At 37.3% G+C, this 22959-nt stretch overlaps 1 protein-coding gene across 1 annotated transcript in view; it reads right to left on the bottom strand.

Moving 5' to 3' along the window:
- Nucleotides 1–502: 502 nt before the first annotated feature.
- Nucleotides 503–22959, bottom strand: part of LOC108361447 (putative mediator of RNA polymerase II transcription subunit 26) — a 49462-nt gene continuing 27005 nt past the window's right edge. The window contains exons 2-7 of the mRNA XM_017614068.1: nucleotides 7075–7168; nucleotides 6591–6672; nucleotides 5250–6437; nucleotides 3175–3306; nucleotides 3034–3111; nucleotides 503–2740 (exon numbers count right to left, since the gene is read on the bottom strand). Of these exons, the coding sequence (XP_017469557.1) occupies nucleotides 1094–2740; nucleotides 3034–3111; nucleotides 3175–3306; nucleotides 5250–6437; nucleotides 6591–6672; nucleotides 7075–7168 (3221 nt within the window). The 3' untranslated portion in view covers nucleotides 503–1093. The remainder of the gene's footprint in view (nucleotides 2741–3033; nucleotides 3112–3174; nucleotides 3307–5249; nucleotides 6438–6590; nucleotides 6673–7074; nucleotides 7169–22959) is intronic.

Genomic DNA, 22959 nt, shown 5'->3' with positions numbered 1-22959 from the left:
AAATACTATAATAAATTACAAATAGAAATATTTTTGAAAACACTTGCTTTTTCTGAGGATTTTAAGGCATGTTTTGCTTAACGTTTTTTATATTTATTATTTGTTATTTATTTTTTTTGTTTTTTTCTTCACTCTTTTGCTATTATTTGACAATAAAAATGTATAAATAATTTTCAAAAGAGATGTTAAAATAGGGCTGGCAAGTTAAGCTGCAGCAATAACAGTTAAAAAAACAATATATAATTTTTTCATTGTTTTACATTTTATTTTAGTTTAATATGCGTATGGATCGGGTAAAATTATATGAATGAGTTCGTGTTTATTTTATTCGATAATTTTTTTTTAACAAATTAACATTTTTTAGTGTTTCAGCAAATATATATGTATTTATTTAATTTTTTTGTTTTCCTTTAAGCGAAGTTTTTTTTTAATATTTTTGAAACAATAGAAGGAGAATAAAATTTCAATTGTATTTTTTGAATGTAAATACGTCCTATTTTCTTAAAAATATATTTATTTTCGAGACTTTGTTGTTTAAGAATCTTAATTTTATTTTACTTTTTCATTTGTCTGCTTCCGAAATCGTAATTCTTAGAAACCGATTTGATTTTTTAACTTCTCATTGCCCCGGTTTTTCGCTTTGCATCAATGATTTTTACTTTTTTCTTAACTCTAATTTTTAGTTTTAACTTAAATTATTTAAAGTGTTGCTTCTACTTCTATGTACCTACACATGCGTACCTACTAAGTTAATGGATTAAATAAAAATATGTATGTATGTATGCATAAATGTAAAAATAAATAACTATAAATTAAACAAAAATTATAAAAAATAAAACAAATGCACTTCAACATATGAACTATATAAAATAAAACGCTCCGCCCCGCGTTTTGGCTACTCAATTAAATTTTCTGCAAAAGAAAGTTTCAACAATTTAGTTTTCATCAGACCCACCCTTTTTTAGCTACTAAAGCTGCCCGGGTTGTTTGATTGCTTCGTACGCATTTTGCATACTCTATTAAACCGCTATTCCCACCCTACTTCTTTTCCAACTCCCACTCAATGCGCGGTGCGTCTCAACGCGCTCATTTGTCAATCGCCGGCATTTTTTATCTCACTCAAATTTCGACAATTCTCACGTTCTCGTTCCCGCTCATCATCTAGTTTCTCCATTTTGAAAACTTTACTCTTTAGGCCGCACAAAATTTCCGCTGTCGCTATATTCTTTACAGTTTCGTTATCGTTTAGGCCCGCCACTAAACCCAAACTCCCCAAATGCGTATTACTCAGATCCAATTCTGTGTGATTGTTGTTGTTGTCACTTTTCGGATGCTCCAAATTGCGTGTGATGGCGTGTATGAGCGCCGCATTCTTATTCAAATTGGTCGTCTCCTTGCTGTTGTTGTTATTCGAATCTGTTTCCATGCCTTTGTCGTTGTTGTACTCAGCGTGATATTGTTGGCTGTGTTCCCGATCGCGTTCACGTTCTCTCAGCCGCTCAAGTTCTCTTTCGCATTCGTGCTCCCTTTCTCTTTCCAATGCCCTTCCAAGTTCTCGTTCTCGTTCCCGCTCACGTTCGCGCTCTAATTCCTCCTCATCGGAGGTGCTCATACTGCTGCGACCGCCAATACTGCAACCGCTGCTGCTCGTCCCACTGCTGAGACCGCTGCCAATATTGTTCCCCATGTTATAGCTCAAATCCGGTTGTTCCACCTTGATGTTGATAAGCGGCACGAGCGGTATGATCGTGGCTGCAGTTGGCTCCTCCTTGGCGCTCGCATCCGCCTCGGCTATGTTTTTTCGCTGGCCATCGTGTGCTCCACCTGAACTGGTATTCGTTTGTACGAGATTCAACGCTTCTGTTGCTTCCTCTTCCATCGGCTTAGGCTCTTTATGCGTATTTGACTCCTTGTTGTCGTTAGTGGTATTGCCATTGTTGTCGTTCTTTTTTGTTGCATTAGCAGAAATGGCGGCGGCGGCGGCGGCGGCTGCTGCTGCTGCAGTGTCATTCTGATGTTTTTCCATGAGTCGTATTTTGTAGTTGTTGCTTCCGCTATTACCGATAGCGCTCACTGAGATAGCTGAAGTCAGACCCAACGGTTCTGCTGCTACTGTGGTGGGCTCCACCAGTGTCACTTCTGGCATGGGTGTGCTGCTGCCATCGCCCTCATTGCCATAGCAATCCATCTCCTTGCGGCGCTTCTCATTCATTTCCTCATTGTAATGCATTAGTATTTTACGTTTGGCCAGGTATTTGTGTGGTTTCCTTGAAGTGTCCAGTATCTTCTTGCTGTTCGCTTGTAAAATGGCGAAATTATCAGGTTTGCGGGTCACTGCGGTCGACTCCGGTAACGAATTGCCCAAGTGATTGTAATTACTGATGCTGCTGTTATTGTTGTTGTTGCGGCTGAGATTCTTCATGAACGTTTCGGCAAAACTGGCCTTAGACTTGATGTGATCACGGAAACTGGCATAGCCAGGCGAGGGTGAGAGTGGTCCGCCATTGCCATTCATGCTATGCTCAAGCGTCGCCTGGGCGCCAGATTGTGGTGGCGGTGGTGCTGGCGGTTGTTGATGCGGTTGCAGAGGTTGTAATGGGGATTGGCCGTAGGGGTGGCCCGTTATGTTAACGCTATGTGTGGAACGATCGAAGTGACAGTGGGTGCCAGGGCCAGTTGGTGTGGTCACCGAGTCGCCATCATGTGAAGATCCACCATCCTTGTCGTCATTCATATTTTTCTAAACAAAATACGGAAAATGGTGGGTGGAGGTTAAATTAAATTTTCGATAATTACTTATAACTATGTAAGAGGAATTCTCAACCGCGTTGTGATTTAAAATTAATTTTAACATAAGGTACAAAGTTGCATATGAGAATTTGTGAATTCCTCGCTTAGAAGCCCTATTTTCTGCCTCTTCAATCAAACTACGGTGAACCAAGAAATATTGTGGATCACCTAGTTCACTTATATAGGCATGCCGTATCAAATGATTTAATGCGTCCTGCTTAAATGTTTCCAACCTCAACTTACCTCTGTGTGTAATCCTTTGATCTTCATTGCTTCGGCTACTTTCAGGAAAACTGGTAGATCCTCATATTTAACATTCACCTAAAAAATAGATTTTTAAAAATGTGTACAGGTTCACTTTAGCGCACTTTTCAAATAGCCTACCTGCCCACTGTACATAAAATCTAGTAAACCAGCCATGTGTGGAGCTTCTACATCGGCCATTAAAAGTATCGGATGACTTGATGGATTTTCGAGGAATATTTGTTGAAAGTATGGACTGCAAACGGATAGTACCTGGGGGATGGAAAACAAATAACAAGAACTTCAATAAATAGTAACTATAAGCGAAGAAGATGAAAATATCAATGAAAAAAGAAAAAGAAATAAAATACAAGGAAAAAAAGTTAAAACTGCTTACGAGAGTTAACAGACCTTAAAAATTTTGCACAAGAAATAATGCTTATTGAGATAAATTTTTTAGGCAATAGATTGAAGACCATAATGAAGAGTCACGCAGGAAGTGGTCAGCCGGGGTATGTTCTTGGTTTATCTACAGAGCTGTTAATTTACGTGTTGTTGTTGTTATAGCGTCACTACTAGGCCCTTTTGTCCTTCAATCGTTAAGGTCAAGCCGTACTAACTGTAGGCCCAGACGGCGTTGGAACGGAAGGAGAGGGGCCCGTCGATATACCGTACCGGAATGACCCGGGACCGTTCGGACCTATTAGGCCTGTTATTGCGGCGACTTAACCGGGTTGAGATCGTTGGTCTTCTATCGCTTGCTGGTTGTCTGGTTCTTATTAGTCCGAGTTACCAGATCACAAAGCAAGATCTTTGACCGAGTTGGGGAGACCATGAGAGGGAGGGTTTGCTTTAGGTGTAGGGTTTTCACAAGTTTGTGCTCCCTATGTGATTTGCTGGGAATGCGTCTCTTACCTTCATTTCAATACTCAGTCTAAAAGCACTGTTTAACTAGTCAACTCTGTGACATACTTAGGTAAGGCGTTAGAGAGATAAACAACCACTCTGACAGCCAAGCGATATTCTGGGTCTTGAACTTGCTCACGATGCTTCAAAAACTGGTCACAAAATGTTTTACGTCTTCATCCGTTGCGCTGGTATATTTCCCGGTCTGACTTCTAATGATAGGTTAGGTCGCATTATAGTGGTTGTTCCAGATAATTGATGCACTTGGACAATTAAGAGATTGTCCTTTGTGATATTACGAAAACTGAACGGAGATCAATTTTTTAGGTAACGAAACTCCGCGAGCCCATTACGAAAGTAAGAATGTGGCTAATGTCAATGCCTGAGAGCTCCTCGGGAAGTACGAGACAAAGTGTTTCCATATTAGTTTCGCGAAGGTTGGGCAATCTTACAGAAAATACTGAGATTATTCAGGTAAGTTTCCCAATATTACGGCGTGAGTGTCAATCGCCCTGTAAGAATGCTAGCGGATGATATTCTATGACACCGTATGTGGTTTGAATTGGCTAGGAAGGGCACCCTAAAAACCGTCTAAAACCGTCGACTGCTCCTAGACAGATGGATTTCATTTCAGCTCAGTAAGTGCTGGAGAAAAACCAGTGGGACCGCAAGAATATTATAGCCATGGTGGACTGAAGATAGTCAGGGTCGCTTCTTTAGCTCATAATTTCGTGGAGTATTAAGGCATTTTGGAAAATTATGCGATTTAATCACTTTCCATAAAGCGGCCCAGAGTTCAAGAAGCTAAGTTCCTTGCTTTGTCCTTTTAACAGGCTTGTCTACGGAAGATTTCGATATTGGCAAATGTTGGCATATTTTTATTGGCGCGAGTATTACCTACATATACCTGGAATAACCACACTTTCCTTTCCTAGCCTATTCCTTCGGAACTGCAGATTATGCAGATGATGGACGAAAAGGATGAAGGAAAATAATGAATAGCGAGTAGGAACAAATCATATGGGCATTCGGGGACCAATATTCCAACTCTTCCTATACAAGAGACTAGTGAAAGTCCTTCATTAGCTCTCTGACGAAAACGAGTCTAATCGTTTCAGTGATAAGAGGCAAAGAAGGTAAAGTACTCGTAAAAAGTTGCAAAAATAGAAAATACTGTTTAGAAACACATGCTGGAATTTATAGTTAGAATTGTTAGAAGGTGTAAGTCATTGCGAAAATCTTAAGCAGAATTTTACAGGACCTTCGTGTTTCCACCAAGGCTTGCCTTTCAGTTTCATTGACATGCTTACGAGTTTGTGTGCTTTGAATATCTTCCCGCCGGCGGCAATAGTCACATCCACCATCTTTTCGTCCTTCTGTAGCGTGTGGAAGCCGCGACACATATTGCCATGGAAATTGTTCCACGACAACAGGTACTGATCGATCGTATTGGGATCGGCGTAGGGCTGCTGTTGCTGTTGGGGATGATGTGGATTGTGCTGTTGTTGCTGTTGCAAATGCAACTGTTGTTGAGTGGCCTGATGTTGTGCCGTTTGGATGTGTATCTGCTGTGCAGTGGTGGGCGGTGTGGGTGGCGGTGGTAGTGTAATGGAAGGCGACAATTGTTGTGGCTGCTGCTGCTGCTGCTGCTGCTGTGATTGTTGTTGTTGATGTGGCTGTTGTTGTTGTTGCTGTTGCAATTGTTGTTGACGCTGTTGGTGTTGCTGCTGCTGCTGATGGTGGAGGTGGTGCTGCTGCTGCTGGTGCTGCTGCTGTTGATGTTGTTGTAACAAGTGCTGATGCTGTTGCTGTAAGGCATGTTGTAGGCCCGGCGGTGGTGTCGGTTGCTGTGGCAGCCGATGTGCTGCATGTGGCGATGGTGGCGGCGGCAATTGTGCTTGTTGGCCAGCAGCCGCAGCGTGTAAATAGCGTTGCTGTTGTTGTTGCGCTTGCTGTTCACGCTCGCGTTCACGTTCGCGTTCGCGCTGTGCCTGCTGTTGGGCCTGTTGCTGTTGTGCCTGCTGTTGTTGTTGGCGCGCGTGCTGCTTGATCTTGAGCAGGTTTTCTTGCTGTTCCTGCTCGTGTTGGCGCATCAGCTCGTCCTTGATTTTGTACTGTTGCATGCTCAGATCGTCGACGCTCTTCGAGAGCTTCAGCGTATCGTTGTTGTTGAATTTACTGTTCTGCAGCATTGGTTTGATGTCGTATTTGTAATCGCCAATGCTGCCGCCACCCAGCGCAAACTTCTTCTCGGCGCGCTCTTTCTGGCGCCGTATCAGCTCATCAATGTCCATGTATGCTCCCGAAGTGGCAGCCTCAATGGCGGACACAATTATGGGATCCTCTTCGAAGACGCTGTCGTCGATGGTTTCGCGAAGCGTTTTCGTGGAGGAGAATAGACGCAGCGAAGGATCGTTGACCTGATCGCTGAAGTAGACGTCCATGAGGGTGAAGAAAGGCCATTCGCGACGCTTCGGCTCTTCGGACATCTTGATGGCCTGCAGGAGAAGAGGTTGCCGCAAGAGACAAGGGAGAGAGAGAGAGAGAGAGAGATATTGGAAGGTTGGGAAGAACGTTGCAATGAATGAAAAAAGTGGATATTAGTTTAAGTGATCAAGCAGAATTCTTTGCTAATTGGATCTGTAACTTACCTTGTATTCCTGTAGTAGATTGTTCCATTTTTTGATGATCTTCGAAAGCGGTAGCGGAACATTTAACTTGCGCTCGACGACCCTGCAAATAGTTGGATTGGGAATAAAGTTGGAGGGGTTAGGTGGAAAAGAGAATGATTGATGGAAGCGTTAGAAGTGAAATGGGTACATTTGAGTTAAAAGCGGCGAAGCCAGTAGCGAAAGGAAGTACGATGGTGGTATGGAAAGTTGGGGAGAGAAAGTAAGAGAGATGAATGAGTGTAGGGTGCATAAAACTCGCCTTAATTCCGTTTACAAATAAATTTTATTTTAGAAAATATTTTTTTTTTTGTACTAAACCTTTCGCAAATAAAAACGGTGACTATTAATGAAATTTAAGTTATAAATTGTTGAGTAAAAATTAACGAATCGATAAATTAAATTATTTTAACTATTAAATATTAAAAACGTTCTCATACGATTTTGATTTTTTTTTTTCACTTACGCCCATGCATATTTGGAGGCATTGCGTTTGCCTGTGAATAATGGAGATAGTTCCGCTCGCAATCTGATTAACGTTTTGACTTTTTCTGCTTCCCCTGCAAAGAAACAAAATTTAAATGAACAGTTAGAATTGTGGTCTTTGTTAAAGATATGAAATTGAGTAGTAAACATATTAAGTTTAAGAATAACATTCTACATTAGAGTGACCCAGAAAATTTTTTGTGGAAAAACTCGATACCCTCTACATTTCCCTTTTTGTGTTAAATAAGGTAAATGTAAGCTTATAATTTTGTGGAATCAGAATAATCTGCGCCGAATTAAATCTGATATTTTGTTTAAGAACTGAGGCTACCGCACAGTTCAGTTATAATTATCACAAATTAAAAATGTACCTGTTTGCGATAACAGAACTTACTCGTCGCCAAACTTACGCTCCTAAAAGTTAAAAGTTTCAAGTGAACATATTCCTTTTTAATCCAATTCACAAAAAGGAGAAGGTTATCTATTCATCGGAATATTTTTTTTTTAGAAAAAAGAAAGAAATTAACGATAATCTTAAATTTTTGTACGACAATTGAAGTCGGTTTGGTTTTTTAGTTGACTCCTTCTCAATACTTAAGTGGTATCAAAAAGAACAGCTCTATTCTATTTATAACACTGAGGAACAATTTCAGGGCCATTGACGGAATGATCAAGATGTAAGACCTAGACCAATTCAATAAAACCTCTAAATATTTTTGCATTCTCTGGTAGACTTTGTTGCCACATTAAGTTTAAAATTTTTTGCATGAGTATTTTTAGAATAAGTAGAAGAAACTGTTAAAATTCATATCGGAGCGAAATAGGTAATTCGGAGGCATATAGTAAAATTTCACGGGAAATAATTTTTTAGAACATTTTAACCCATTTTCTCTCAGGAATGTGTCGTTTTGACCCCAATTTGGTTTTTGAAGGCCTGAATAAAATGGCATTTGGGATGCACGTTCCTTGTATAAAGATTTTGTCTGAGGTAAGTAGGGTTAAGCCCTAGTGAAAGCATTTTAACCCTCTAGCAAACTCCCAAATGCCATCTTACTCAGACTTTCCACAAAGACTCCAAATGACCCTTCCGTAAGACAGCTATTGGGTTAAAATATTCTACAAAATTATTCCTCGTGAAATTTACTAAATGTTCCCAAAATTTTTATCTACTTATTCTAAGAATTTCAGGTAAAAAATCGCAGACTTAATATCATTCCGCCCCCAAAATGCAATTGAACCATGTTATAGGCCACCATATAAAAAACCGAATATCCATATCCAACTCACCGACAATTTCTGCCAAACCTCTTTCCTCACTACGTTGATTTGTGGATCAAGGATCCGCAGGCTAAGGTTTAAGGTTCTTCCTACAGGTTAGACGTGAGCCGATTGTTTCGTAAACTGGAGATAATCTACCTTAAATAGCTAGAGCAGATCACTGGTCGAAAATATCTCCTTAAGAAAGGCCGACAAGAGCAACTATTAGACTACTAAATAGAGCTAAGATACCAACGACCGACTAAAATGAAGGCACACGTATGTACAACCGCGCATATAATTATTAATACCATGGTACGACCTGATGCGAGAAGTCCAAGGGCTTGTTTCCCTCAAAAAACTTGAATGAACCGGGAGGTCTGCAGCGCAAACCCCTAGCGCTTGCATGCCATCAGGAAGTGGACTCACCACCCAGTAAATGGCGTCTGTCGAGATTACTCTGAATGGCCACAGGCCACAAGACTAGTTTTATCGCATGTGGTAGGAAAACGATCGTTGTCTGGTCCCCTTGCCGATAAGGAGGTCCTTCTAAGGGCGAAGTCAGTACTTCTATATCAAATCGTATGAAAAAGCACAGATCGCTAAGCTCCTACGAGCGGTGAAGGAGGCCTCAGTAACAGCACCGTAAAGGGCTATATTAATGTGCTTAGTCTGGACAAAAGCCCTTGCTGTGATGCCAAAAGATCAGAAGTTCAAAGGCATCATAGATGGAAGCAATAAAGAAGGCAATAAAGTTTGCTTTGGTAAAAGTAGTGCTACAAGCAGGGCAGCCGAGATCCGATCTCATCATAAGGTGTACGTAAGTAACGTGACGATAGTAGATTGATATGAGGTACCATTAGATCCATATGAAAACAATCGAAACGGAGCAAAATTATGGAGTAGCATTGCAGGTAGAATTGCTTCCAGACAACTAAAGCTCTGACTTGGTCCTAGTTAATTCCAGATAAGAAAATGAGCCGTAAGCCAAAAACAAGCCAGGCGACCGTCAGTTCATAGAACTGTTCAGGGTTTCAAGGTGAGAGTTATGAGCTAAGATGTTTGAAACTCACTCTCGCTAAGACTGGATAGGTCAAGAGTTAGTATTGAGATGATTTTAACTCATTAGTCGCCCGACAGCTTACACAGGGTGTATTCCATTCACATTTCGCCTACTTGTCTCTCTTTCATCGCGGACTCAGTCGAATACGACGGTAGCACATATGTATCTTGAATTTAATCCAGCGCTCGCTGTGTTGATATGAAGTTAACCTGTCCAAAAAGAATTTCCAGGTAGTACTCGCAATCTTTTTATCTGGTGAGACCGGCACGAGGGTACTTCTTATAGCCTACTCATTCAAAATAAAGTTACATACAATACCACTGAATGTATTTGGGTACCCACGACATGACATGCTTATGCTGTCAAAAGCACGACCACGCTGTCCCTGGCATATTCGTTACAGTACCTCATGAATAAGTCCAACAAGGCCTTATTGCCGCTTGACTGTCAGAGGGGATGTTTACTCTTCTGTTGCCTTATCGAGTTCAAAGTGTAACAGCCATTCGACTACTTCCTTAGTGGCAGCTATCGCTACCTGAAACATACTACAATGGCTTAGAAGCAAAGAAATAAAATGTTACGTATTATGATCACGTTGAACCGAGTTAATCCGTTTTCCGACCGGATAATATTTACGGTTGCACTTTGGAAGGCACTATTCGAGATTAGGAGTATACTGCCAAGAATTTTGTAGAAATTGCACAGATCACGAAGATCGAACACTAATTCTACAGTTGCCGAACTTTAGCTAGGAGCAAAGCAGATCTCTCCCGGAACTATGCTTCACAGTGGTATCGCAATGGACCTGCAGGGTCTAACCGAGTTGGTATTTTGCCCGGAATGCCACATTAACCTAACCTAATCCAAAAGTATCTACCACATTTCTGCGCTTTTAGACGCGAGGCGGGGATCCAGCTACTATCGGACTGGTTCGCTTTTGGCGATAAATATCTAGTACGGAACTAGAAATTTGATTCAGTAGTTCGGAATTTCGCTGCAGGGACACAAGATTCTCGAATTTTTTTTATGAACAAAATTTTTCTCCAAAAACTTTGTGTAAATATCTTATTTAACGCATACTATTTGTTTATGAAGAAAAGATGTACGAAAGTATTTTAAGTTTACATGGAAATTTCCATTCCATTACCAATCAGCGAAAGAAAGTGATAGTTGTTTGGTGGAACTTAAGACAACACACATACATGCATACACAAATGACTGTGCAAGCCGCAAACGAGTATTTGGTCGCAATAAATCTTCTGCTTTGCAAAAAGTGCTTTCAATTTATTTGCGCTTCTACATACTTTGTCAAAAATTTTCGTTTGGACTTTAACAATAACAACAACAACAAACTATCTTTCATTTTAAAAGGAATTGCATATACATACACACTAACATGCTTATATGCATACATTAATTATACCAGTACCGTTAACTCGTATTTCCCCATACAGTTCGACTTGAACTTAAAAGCCGATTTGTGTTGTTTGGATTGGACTGCTGGACTGGTCGGGTCTGTTGTAATTACCGAAAACTATTCAACGTTGAAGAATTCATTAGCAGATTTCACTTTCGCTCATGACGTTGGAATATTTTTTTTTTCTATGCACTACATACACAAGCCTACACATATTTATGTGTGCGTGAGTATATAATTTATAGATGCATACATATACATATGTATGTAGGTTTGAGTGTGTAATTGAGCTTCTTGATTGCTTGCACGGTGCTTTCTTACCTGTTTGCCTGCTGAGTGTGAGCCATACTCGTGTTAAGTAAGTCCACAAATATGGCGATACATACATACATATGTACATGATATATAAAAATGGCTGTGGTTGAAGGGGCTCATTTGTGTAAGCAGAAGTCAATCGCCACTTATGTACATATGTATGTATGTATGTATGTATGTGAGGCTTGAAATGCTTTCTGTTGCTGATTGTTTGGAATTTTTGATTTTGTTTGTTGGTTTTTGCTGTCACAAATAATTACACACACACACACACACACACACATACAAATCGATATGATAGCGATCACTCATCCACATGTAAACCAGCTTACTAGTTAGGCAGAAGCTTGAACGTAATTTGACTGTATGCACTGCCAAGGAATTTCAAATAACGAATCAAATTCGTTTCGCAATACCGGATCTTTACAGAAATGCAAAACAAATTAAATTTAGTTGAAAAATGGTGAAAAAGTAATCGAAGTATTTTACAACAAAATAGATAAAAAGCGATTATTAAAAGCTCATAGGAAGGCGAGTAAATGAACTTAGATGAGTGCAAAATTAAGTATGAAACGTTAAATAAGAAGCTGCATTTAATTAAAAAAAAAAAAATATGTATACGTCTACGCAAGAAATAATAACTGGGAGGCACAAATTTATGCATGCATATAAGGGTGGCTCTTAAAATGTCAACATTTAAATTTTATAAGGGGCCCCTCTTAGTTTGTTCTACCTTCTACGTACAAAATTAAAACAGTAACGAAAAAATTAAAAAAATTAAAATTAAAATTTTAAATAAGTTTTTTATAGGGTTTGAAAAAGCAATTTACAATTTACCTACAATTTGGTAAATTTGACGTACATATTTATTATTAAAATTTCTTCATATAAATACATAAACTCGCTGAGTTTACTTGGTCAAAGGCAATGTTTTATCAATTATTTTAGAATTTTAATGAAAAATTTAATTTTTTCAAACCTTGGTATCGACACCAATTATATATTTTTTTTTTAATTTTCAAAATTTCGTGGATTTGTTTATTTTGTGGGTAGAATAAACGAATGTTGCTCCATGCTCTTGATATTTTAGGCACCACCCTAATATACGTATATGTTCATATGCAGGTATGCATTTGCTTGTGTATGCTAGACAAGTGTTTACATATTCAGTCTCTGATGGTTGATTGCTAGTCAAGTACATAAATAGAAAATACTAAAATGGTAGAAAGCGTCAAATGAACAAGCGTATAAAATTGCATTAAAATGAACTGCTTTGAGCATATGTAGTTGAACTCATCTGAGGTTAGCTCAGCAGAGCTGTGCTGAAGCCGCTGCAGTGATGCGTCTAAGTATTGCAAAGCTGCGTGGAATATTTATTTAGCAATTCATCTGTATGTATGGCCATATGTAAGACCGGAGCAGAAATAAAAAAGGTCGCCGTACACATCTGAGTCAAAATTATTTTTGGAATGCTATTTAATTTTTTTTTACCGAACGTAGGGTTTTCTTTTTCGTAATACCGAATCTTTAAGTATGATATATCGATGCTACATACAATATACATACATATTTAGTCAATAGTTACAAGTCTGGCCAAGAACTTGGTTAAATATTTTCTATTTGTAAAGAATTACGAAAAAGTTCAATTAACTATTTGATATTTTCAACAAAAGTTTTCCAATAAAGTTTAAATTATTTGTAAACACATTTTCCCAACCAAGCTGGGTACACGGCATGACTGTCCAATTTTAAGATTCTTCAAATATTTTTCTAAAGATCAGTAATACTCGTTACTCATCTTCCACGGAAGCATATTTTCAGCATATCCGTTCATATTCATGAATACGGAAAAAATCCGAATATCCGGTTAATATCCCTTACATTTTGTTCTCCGGTTAATAGCAGTTAACATTGCTATCCGAATATTCGGTTAATATCTATCAATTCTTCGGGTATCTGAGTAGATCAGTTCATTTTGTTATCCGTGTACCCGGTTAATATTAGTTTATTTTGCTATCAGGAAGTCCAGTTAATATCCGTTAAATTTTGTTTTCTGGATATCCGGTTTAAATTCGTTCATTTTGTTATTCCGATATCCAGTAAGTATCCGAAAATTCGGATTTTTTTATCAGGCATTCAAGTATTCGAATATTCGCATATTCAAAAACTCCGGATAGAACTCCCAGCCCTACATTATTAAATACATGTTTTTACATACAGCTAAAGCGAGCACTTCCCGGACTACCAACTGCAGAAGTTGCTTGGGAAAAAAATGAGGAAGAATCATAGAAATTTTCATCGGCAATCGAAATTCAGATCAACAGCTCTTTTCATTTACTTCTTTCATAATCTAGGAGCTCATCCAATATTTTGCTGAGTAACGAAGAGTCCTTCAGGGGAACGAAGATAACTGTAAGCCCAGTACGGTATCACAAAGAACACTGAGTCTATGTCAGTCCCACAAGGGATTGCCGTCCTGGTCGTTGTACGACGAGAGAGTAGATTTAATGGGCATTTTTAAAAATGTTTTGAAAAAGTAATGCGCCGTTATTAAATCTTTGGGCTGAAGGTATTTATGCAAATAAAATGCTCATCGGTTTTCATTATTTTTTGGTTGTGAAATGCTATGAGAACCGCACATATTTGTTATTGTGTCACATGTTTTGTTTTGGTAAGGGGACAACAGTAGTAAGGAGTAACTATTTTGAGGTATATAGTTTGCTCCAAAATCCCACAAAAAACCACTGAGACACTTAGCACCCACAACTAGAAGTACACTGGCCGTCACGAATAATTTACACCGCTATTTAAAAATAAAATTTAGCTGCCATTTTTAGAATTAAAAAAAAATAAAAAATTTAAACGGTATAGTAAGTATCGTATTGTTGAAAGTCGTAAATTTTAAAAGCTTATATAAATGTTTATATTCGTTGAAACCACAATCAACTATTTTCTTACACTGTTAATTCATAATATGACTTTTATGGTACCTTCCGAGGCCTATTAATATATTTTTGGCCGTATAAAGTTTACGACATATATAAAGGATTCACAAAGATGTCGTAAGTTAAGAACCTTAAATAAATGTCTAGAGAACTTGAAACCACAACCAACTTTTTTTTTAACACTGCGAAAATTTATAATCCGACTTTGATGATACTTTGTGAACCCCTTTGATATATTTTTTAAGCGTTAAAAGTTTGCGACATATAATAACACGACGCTTACGATACCGTTGTGAATACCCAATATAGATTAATCAAAGTTTTGAACTTTGTGCAGAACTTAAAAAACTTTATAAAATTAATAAAAGTCAAACTTTTTAGTATAATAAAGTGCAAGTTTGAGGTAGCTCGAAATTCTGATTGTTTTTTGTATGATTTTTTTTTCCCTCATATAAAAAGCGTGCGTTACATAAAAAAAACCTGAGCAACACCGGCAAACAAAAATAAAATTCAAAAATCAACGAGAGTTTTCAATTTTGATATTTTTTTCTTAATGTTCAAAGTATAGATCTTTGTGCTATATAGTTTTTGGCATAGTTCGTAATATTTAAAAAAATATACATATATATTTTCATTAATTCACAAAATGCTACCTAATTTTTTAAACACAATTGGAATAAATTATGCGTGACTGCCAATATACCTCTATGTATGTATGTAGACGCATTTCGTTATACCCTGACTTTTTTCTAAAAATTTGGTTTGGAAAGTTTTAAGTTTTGATGAATTGTTCTCAATTTTGTATAAAGTTTGAAACGTTTATTTAGGTTTTTTTTATAAGTTGAACTATATAAAAAAATATATATATTTTATTTGGTTAATGTACAATATTCTACTTTATAAAAATAGTGGTGCTAAGATGGCTTTTGTATCTAAACCGGTCATGCGCACTGCCTTGGCCGCAGGCAAAGCTCTTTTAAGCTTTCTATACATGTTGTATAGCTGCGCGCACAGAAAAAGCTCTCTCTGCCCATCGCTGATCTAAACTAAAGCGTTAAAAGCTCCAATGTATTTTGGAATGGATTTCGGTTATATATTTTAAAATCTTGCTTGAGACATGAGCGATTTCGGTGTAGTACTCTCTTCAGTATCATTTTTCGTTTTGAGAACATTATCTCTGCACGCTGTCAGAAGTACCCGCCAAAAACAATAAAACTAAACTAAGCTCTATTTTTAATATTTCAAAAAAGGAGGAAAAAAATAAATTTTGAAATTGGAAGAAATTTTGGTTTTTATAAAAGTAAAAAATTTTGTACTGTTATGCATATTTTTTCCATAAATAATTTTCTTTCTAACAATAAGTCTTTCTCATTGCCATACAAAATAAATGCGCATTTTCCCGTTTTACAGCAGCTAGAAAGCTTTATCTTATTTTTTGCCAGCAACACCCTTTCTGTCATCCTTTCTTTTTTTATACCCAAGAAATTAATGTGAATTTTCTTCATGAATGCAACAGTTCTACACACACACACAAACAGCAGCTACACCAACAAACTATAGCAATAAGAGAAATAAAAAAAACAAAAACAATCATCACTTTCAACCAGTTAGCGTCTGTCTGCTGCTAGCGCGCCCGTGCCTGCTAGCAACTCATTGAGATAGTCAGCCAGTTCGTCAGCACAATCGCCGGCATTCATGCGTGCACATAGCACCGTTAGTTTCTCTTTTGACCTACATTTTAAGCTACATTCTACAACGTCACTGTCGCCGGCGTAGCAGTTTGCCGTTGCTGTTGTTGCTGTTGCTATCTCCACTCTACATATGACAATGTGTTGCTGTTGTTGTTGCTGCTGCTGCTTTTACTTTAATGCCGTTGTTCTTTTTGTGCTCACTCACTGCAAACATTCTTCTTGTTTGTGTTTTTTTTTTGCGGCTCTTCCCAACACTTTTCTCTCAACGCTAGGCAAGCAAAGCAAGTTTGCGCCTTAAGTCTTTTGTTTGGTTGCACTCACTCTTCATTTCAGCCGGTTGTCAAACACAGTAGCGTAGTGTGAGAATTCATGAGAATATCTTTTGGCGTGACGCCGTCTTCGTTGTTGTTCTTTCGTTCTTGTGTTGCTTGTTGTTTTTGGTGATTCTCTTTTGTTGTTGTTTACAGTTTATACTGCGGCTTTTTTCTGCGCTCGCTTGCTTTTGGCTTTTGTTTACATTTTTGCCAGTTTATTGTTCTTGTAATTACTTTCATCGATTCTTGATATGGCTTTCGTAGGTGTTTCTGCCAACGAGCGTGCAACTTTCTTAGTTTTTTTTTCGTGTTTCATGCACAACCATAAATTGCATGACTCGCTTTTTTTAATTGCTGCACGCTTTCAGAAATGCCGCTTAGCATTTTGTTGGCGCCTTTCTATTTTTAAGGTGATCATTTCATGATCGAATCGCTTGTTTGCAATTAAGTTTGTACAAAAGAATTATAGAGATTTTTATTTGGCATGAATCAGCCTTTATGAGCGAAATTATTTCAATAAATAACTAACTTAAATCATAGCAATGAGAATATTTAAAATAAATTAGCAAACAAGCAGGTCAGAGAGCGCTGTGTTAAAGTGTGCATATTTAAAGGGAAATTCTTACAGATCATGCCAGGAACAGTCCCGAGAAAATCTCAAAAATTCTCAAAATTCCTGTATATTTACGAATTATATTATTTGTACGCTTTACAACGATATGGACATAATGCAGCGAATTAAAATACAGCGACTCCGCTAGCTTGACCATGTCGTTCGAATGGACACCGACGCTCCAGCTCTGAAAGTAGGAAACTCGGAACCCGCAGGTGGCAGATGAGGAAGAGGGAGACCCCCACTGCGATGGAAAGACCAGATGGAAAAGGACTTGGCCTCACTTGGCATTTTCAATTCAAAAAAATCGCTTAGAGCCAAAGAGGAAGCATAAGATATTATTTTTGCAACAAAGCGTAAAATTTTTTCTTTTTCCGAAAAATAATTTAAATTTTCTATTGAAATAATTTCAACATGCCCTGAAAAAATCCAAAAATATCTTAACCAAACCCATAAAAATCTTAATTTTCTAACAAAGTAGAATTTCGTCAAGACTTCCATGGCTGAAACGAGTCGATTTTTTTTTGTGAATATTCGAAATGTTTTTCAAGTAAAAAGTTGGTTGTTACTTTTTATAAGAATATTGTTTATGATTTAACCAAATCAAAGTTTCAAACTTTGTAAAAAATTTAGAAAAATGCAACAAATTTCCATCAAAATATCGAATTGAGTTTTTAGAAATTTTTTCGGTATGCACCTTTATAGTCCATTTAAGTTCCAGTTCCAAACGTCTAAAAATCGCATTGTTTTTAAAAGTTGTTGTTTGCAGATTTAAATTTACCTGCTAACCATTTTTTCAGAGTATTCTGAATTGTAAAGCAATTTTAAAGAATTCGTTAAGATTTAATTCGATTTTTTGCCGAATTTTCTAAAATGAAATAAATTACGCACACTTCCATTCTTTTACGAAATTTTAGAAGAAAATCTGTGAAGCAACGAAAATAATGGTACTATGTGAAGAATATCTATCAGAAGTTTTCCATAATTTTCTTTAATTTTCGTACAGAAATTTCTTTACGAGTTGGTGTCAACCACTTCATATAGTTTTCTTTGAAAATTCGTAAATAAATCGTTACAGAAATGAGATACTCCTAACGATTTCCTTAAGATTTCTGGAATTTTGGTTTGCAGGGTTATTCGATATACACCGAATGTTATGCTCATAAGTCAAACTTTCAATTTTTATACCAGAATTTAGATAAACTCAACGAATTTTTATCTAAATTTTAAACTTTTTTGTCAGAGCTTTTAGAAATATTCTGTTTATGAAGGTACATCGGGTATATAATTCTAGCAAAAGAAGAAGAAGAAGAATGATTTTCGTTTTTTTCCAACTGAACAATTTTCCCTCCTAAGAAATGACATAGTACTTAGATCGCCCTTAAATGCAGACGATGAACGGGAAACTTTCCTCTAGTTACCCTCCGTGGGTCCGTGTCTGATGTTTGCACGTACAATATTTATGAGTATCTTCTGTAAAGAGTTTGTTGAGCAACCGAGTTGCATTTCATTTGCTGACACTCCTCTGCCTTTTAATTAGCAATATTCTCTGTTTTTATCATAGAAATTCTCATACTTTAAGTTCCTCTTCGGCTATCATCGCTTTTTGTAGCGCACTTTATGCAGCGGGTCAAGGTGGCATGAATATTGTGCTGTCGTGAGTTGATGTTATCGCTGCCAAATATGTATGTGTGTCTGATTTTTGTATAATTCTTTTATTTCAATTTCGAATTTTATTGTACACTATGATCCGAAGAAGACTTGTACATAGCTATGTAAACACGCGAGTATTTGAAAGTTGTAAGCATAAAACGCTCGCCCGTAAATCTGTACTGCTTCAGTGATCTAATCCGTTGCTTTCGCTGTTATTTTTCTTTAGGCTTCACTGGCTATTAAGTTTCTCCATTTTCCTGTACACTTGTATGCAGTACTATCTTGAATACTTTTTACAAACTTTTATTTTATATACAGTATCGGTCATATCTATAGCACACCATTTCAAAGTGATATTGTGGGCCACTTATGTGTATTTATTTATTTTTAAGAATTTCCAATTAAAATACAGTTCTTTCTCTAAAAAATCCCATATAAACCCAAGTTCAACAATTTGTAGAAAACTTCAAAAAAGTGCAACAAAATTTCACCTAAATTTCAAACTTTTTTCTCGGAAGTGTTAGAATTTTTTTGAGTACACAGTTTCTTAGCCCCTGCAATTTTAGTTTGATAATGTGCAAATTTCAAGTGGCTACGAATTTCCGTTAATTTTTTAGAATTTTTTTTGTCGCATTGGCTTCCATATAATGAATAAACTCAATTTATTTGTATATGGAAGAAATCCGCAACACCTTTGGCGAAAAAAATTCTAAAAAATCAACGGTAACTTTTAGCCACTTGAAACTTGCACATTATCAGACTAAAATTGATTGGGCTATAAAACTGTGTATTCAGAAAAATTCAAACACTTCTGAGAAAAAAGTTTGAAATGTAGGTGACAATTTGTTGCACTTTTTTGAAGTTTTCTACAAATTGTTAAACTTGTTTTTACATGGGGTTTGTTAGAGAAAGAACTGTATTTTAATTGAAAATTCTCAAAAATAAATAAGTAAACATAAGTTGCACACAATATCACTTTGAAATGGCGTGCTATAGATATGACCGATACTGTAGCTATTTTGCTTTGTTACTATTCTCCCTTGTTTTTTCTTTGCTTGGCTAATATCGTCTAAAGCCATACCAACAATCTATTAGCCGTTCCAGTCAGAATCATTTAAATACTCTTTCATGCTTTTGCATTGGATGTATTCGCTCTTGGTTATCTTCCGTAAATGTAGGTTAATAAGTCACTAATCAGTCGGGTTTAAGAGTGGAGCATGTAAGCATTTGCAAACGCATGTATGTACATACATATGTACTTACATACATACATATATATGTTTTATGTGGGCATGTTAATATTTATGTGGGTTGTACAAGCGTTAATGGAGCATGCAGAGAAAATGTGTTGAGTAATTGTGCGGTGGGAAAGTTCTTTTTATAGAAAATAATTTTACATACATAAGTACGACCTAGCCAATATCTCCTTAAAGCAAAACTTTAAACTAGGGCCGCAAATAACCGTTAAATATCAAGATTTTTATTTTTAGATCATTGAAATTATGAAATGAAAAAATTTTTTCAAGAATAGTAGTTAAATTTTGATTCTTATTTTATCGGTTGTTATTTTGTTATGCTTAACTTTTTTAATTTTTACTGATCCGTTTTTAATACTTCCGTAAAATTGTCCGCCTTTGCTGGACTTTAATCCTTCTGCGGATAGAAAACATATGCATTTGGCTTGCAGAAGTTTGCTAGTATCAGGCCCAGCAGTGTTGCCAAGTTTTGAATTTGAAACGGCACAAAAATCCAAGAAAAGTCGCGTTTTTTCCCGAAAGGAGCAACGAATTTTTAATGGGGAAAATTAATTCTTCTTGCTCGGCGGTCGAAGATTCGTTATTCATTTTACTGTTAGGAGATGCTGGTGCTTTTTTTAAGATTCGTAAAAAATATAAAAAATCCAGCCAAAATTATTGGTCTAAAGATCGTTTCGTGGTCTCAGAAACAAGAACGTTTTTGCAGGCAATGGCTGATTACCGTATGTAATTCTGGCATGATTGAAAGTGATGCCACTTATCTTTTTGACAAACCTATGCTCTAACGCTTATGATTGTCATTGTACCATGATTTTTTTTCTAATTTTTGTAAAGTTCCTTATGAAAATTCCAACTGCTCTAAATTTAACTTCCATTTCTATTTTAGATTTACAGTTTTGCCGTCTTCAAACTAGAACAAAAAGCACCGAAAAACCCACCAAGCATCAAACTCAAAATTTTTCGCGTTTTGAATTAAGAAAAGCACTAAATTTAGTGCGAAAAGCACAAAGTGAGGATGGCTTTGATGGCCGAAGGTAAAAGGGCAATAACCGGTTGGAGACCAAGGAAAAACTAAACTGAGCCTCTTCCAGCCAAATAGATAGGTGTCTCATTATAAGGTATTCCCGATTGAACCAACACTCAGAGTAAAACAAGTTATTTCTGCTTTTAATATAATTAAGCCGAGATTTGCATTGTCGAAATAGCTTACATGATGTCTGGAGTTCAGCTCACCGTGTCACTATACACAGACTAAAGTCCATGGCCTTGAGAATTACAAATACCACGGCGATATCAGGCCATACTGCCCAAGAGAGGCGGGAAAACTGTATTGTATTGTATTGTATCATGTGGCGTTGAAAGCTCTCGTAGGGCACAGGATGATGCATGGTTGATAGTCTTAGCATAGAGGTGTAAGTCTGTACGATTTGTTTTTTATGGTGACAGGCATGCGGAGATAATTTTGTTTTTTAATTCATCGTTCTGCTGCACTGAGTATTACGAAAATCCCCGTTTGAAAAAGCTACAGCATTATAACCGATACTATATATATTTTTTTTCTTCAATGAGATGGCTTAGGCTAGGACCTCTTACTTCGGGTTGGATGAGACCTATAGATTTTCTCCCTTCAGCAAACTTCTGAACTGGATTGGCATAAGTTTCCAGGAGCGACCTTCTTCTGTCGCTCTTCACATAAGTAGAAAATATTTCAAAATCATAAAACATAATTTTTACTATGTGGCTTTTTAAGTATTTACTTAAATAAATTTCATCTACCAAGAGAGTTTCAGAAACCCTGTATATGTAAAGTACGTACATATATACATGCATACATATCGCTAGCTTAGAGTGAAAAGTTGCTAGCTCCCAATTCAAAAATTGTAAAGGAGAGGAAAAAAACTTCGTATAGCCATTTCCTTTAAGTATTTCGCAAAACCTTGAGTACAACATTTTGCCAGTTTAATTCAAAGCAAAACTTCTAACGAATCAGAGGGATACGATCCTTATTAAAAGATATCGAACTATTTTGGCCTTAACGAATTTTCGGAGCTTTCTGTGGACATAGCAAATTTTCCCTTCATTCAATATAAACGAGAAAACATAAAGCAAGGACTTTTATCCGTTTCGAAACAATGCATTTTTCAATTCTCTAGCCTCTCGTATCAAATTATGAGTTTTCATTAAAAGTGTACTTAGCAACTTTTCACCCTAAGCTAGCGATTTGGATGTACATATGTATAGCATTTACTCGCACATACTTGTATTTTATCTCCAATCGCCTCTGCCAGACCTTCCTACTACTAATTTCATCTGCAAGTCCAACGCCATCGTCCGGTATTAAATTCTTGTTTTTACTTTCTCCCAATGCTATGCGGCTGTCATTCGGTTGCTTGACTACTTCCAGCGGTGGCTGACTACATCTTGCCGCAGCGTAAGTTGGATTAGTACAAGAAAACAGTAAAAGCATTGGATAGCCAACAATGTTGAATATTTCTGCTGCTTTCTTGTCAAATGTACATTTGTAGGCTTCATAAACGAAATACCAGATTTACAAGCATAATAAATAACAACATACATGAAGCTGCTTTGATTATGATCGTCATCAGTCGCGGGCAAAACCGCTATCAGCATGGCCATCAATAGGCAGGGAGCAACAGTTGCAGCGAAAGAGGCGCTGCACTTCAACTGCCCCTCGCTTACCTACTACCGCTGCGCAACACGCCTGAAACTGAAGAAACTCGGAGCACCAACCTGGCAATAATATCTAAACAATTGCAACAGCAAAAATTACAGCAAAAACAAACAACAAAGAAGCCTGCAGCCACCAAGTTTGCCAACTGACGAGCGACTGAGATGTGAATAAGAAAGAAATTCAGAAGGAAACTTGATATTGCTGCGAAAGTAAATGTATGCAACAATAACAACAACAACAACAACAACAATAAAAACTGCAGTCTATGGAGTATCTGCAAAGTGAAATGCTCTGCGGAAAATCTACTATTTCACTACTACTTAGCTTGTTGCTGGTGGTGTTGGCAGAGTGCGGCAGAGGCGGCGGCAGAGGCGGCGGCGGCGGCGGCGGCGGCGGCGGCGGTAGAAGTAGAAACTTGAAGTAGTCAGCCATACCACAGCCAAGTGAGTGCAGGTCTTACGCAGCAAAATATGTTGCTATTGCTGCTTTTTGTTGTTGTTGTTGTTGTTGTTGGAAATATTATTCCTGCTGTTCGACATGCAGCTTCTTGATTGCAAGTAAGTATAAATTTTCTGGTGGCGCTTATGTTGCTTCACTTTTTCCCACTTAGACTTGGTGTGTGTGCCTGCACATTTCTAAGCAATTTTCT

The sequence above is a fragment of the Rhagoletis zephyria genome, unplaced genomic scaffold, assembly GCF_001687245.7.
Source record: "Rhagoletis zephyria isolate East Lansing unplaced genomic scaffold, Rhagoletis_zephyria_1.1 Rzeph_scaffold_00764, whole genome shotgun sequence".
NCBI classification, from domain to species: Eukaryota; Metazoa; Arthropoda; class Insecta; order Diptera; family Tephritidae; genus Rhagoletis; species Rhagoletis zephyria.
The sequence above is the reverse complement of the archived record's forward strand: the minus strand, read 5'-3'. Positions and strand labels throughout refer to the sequence as shown.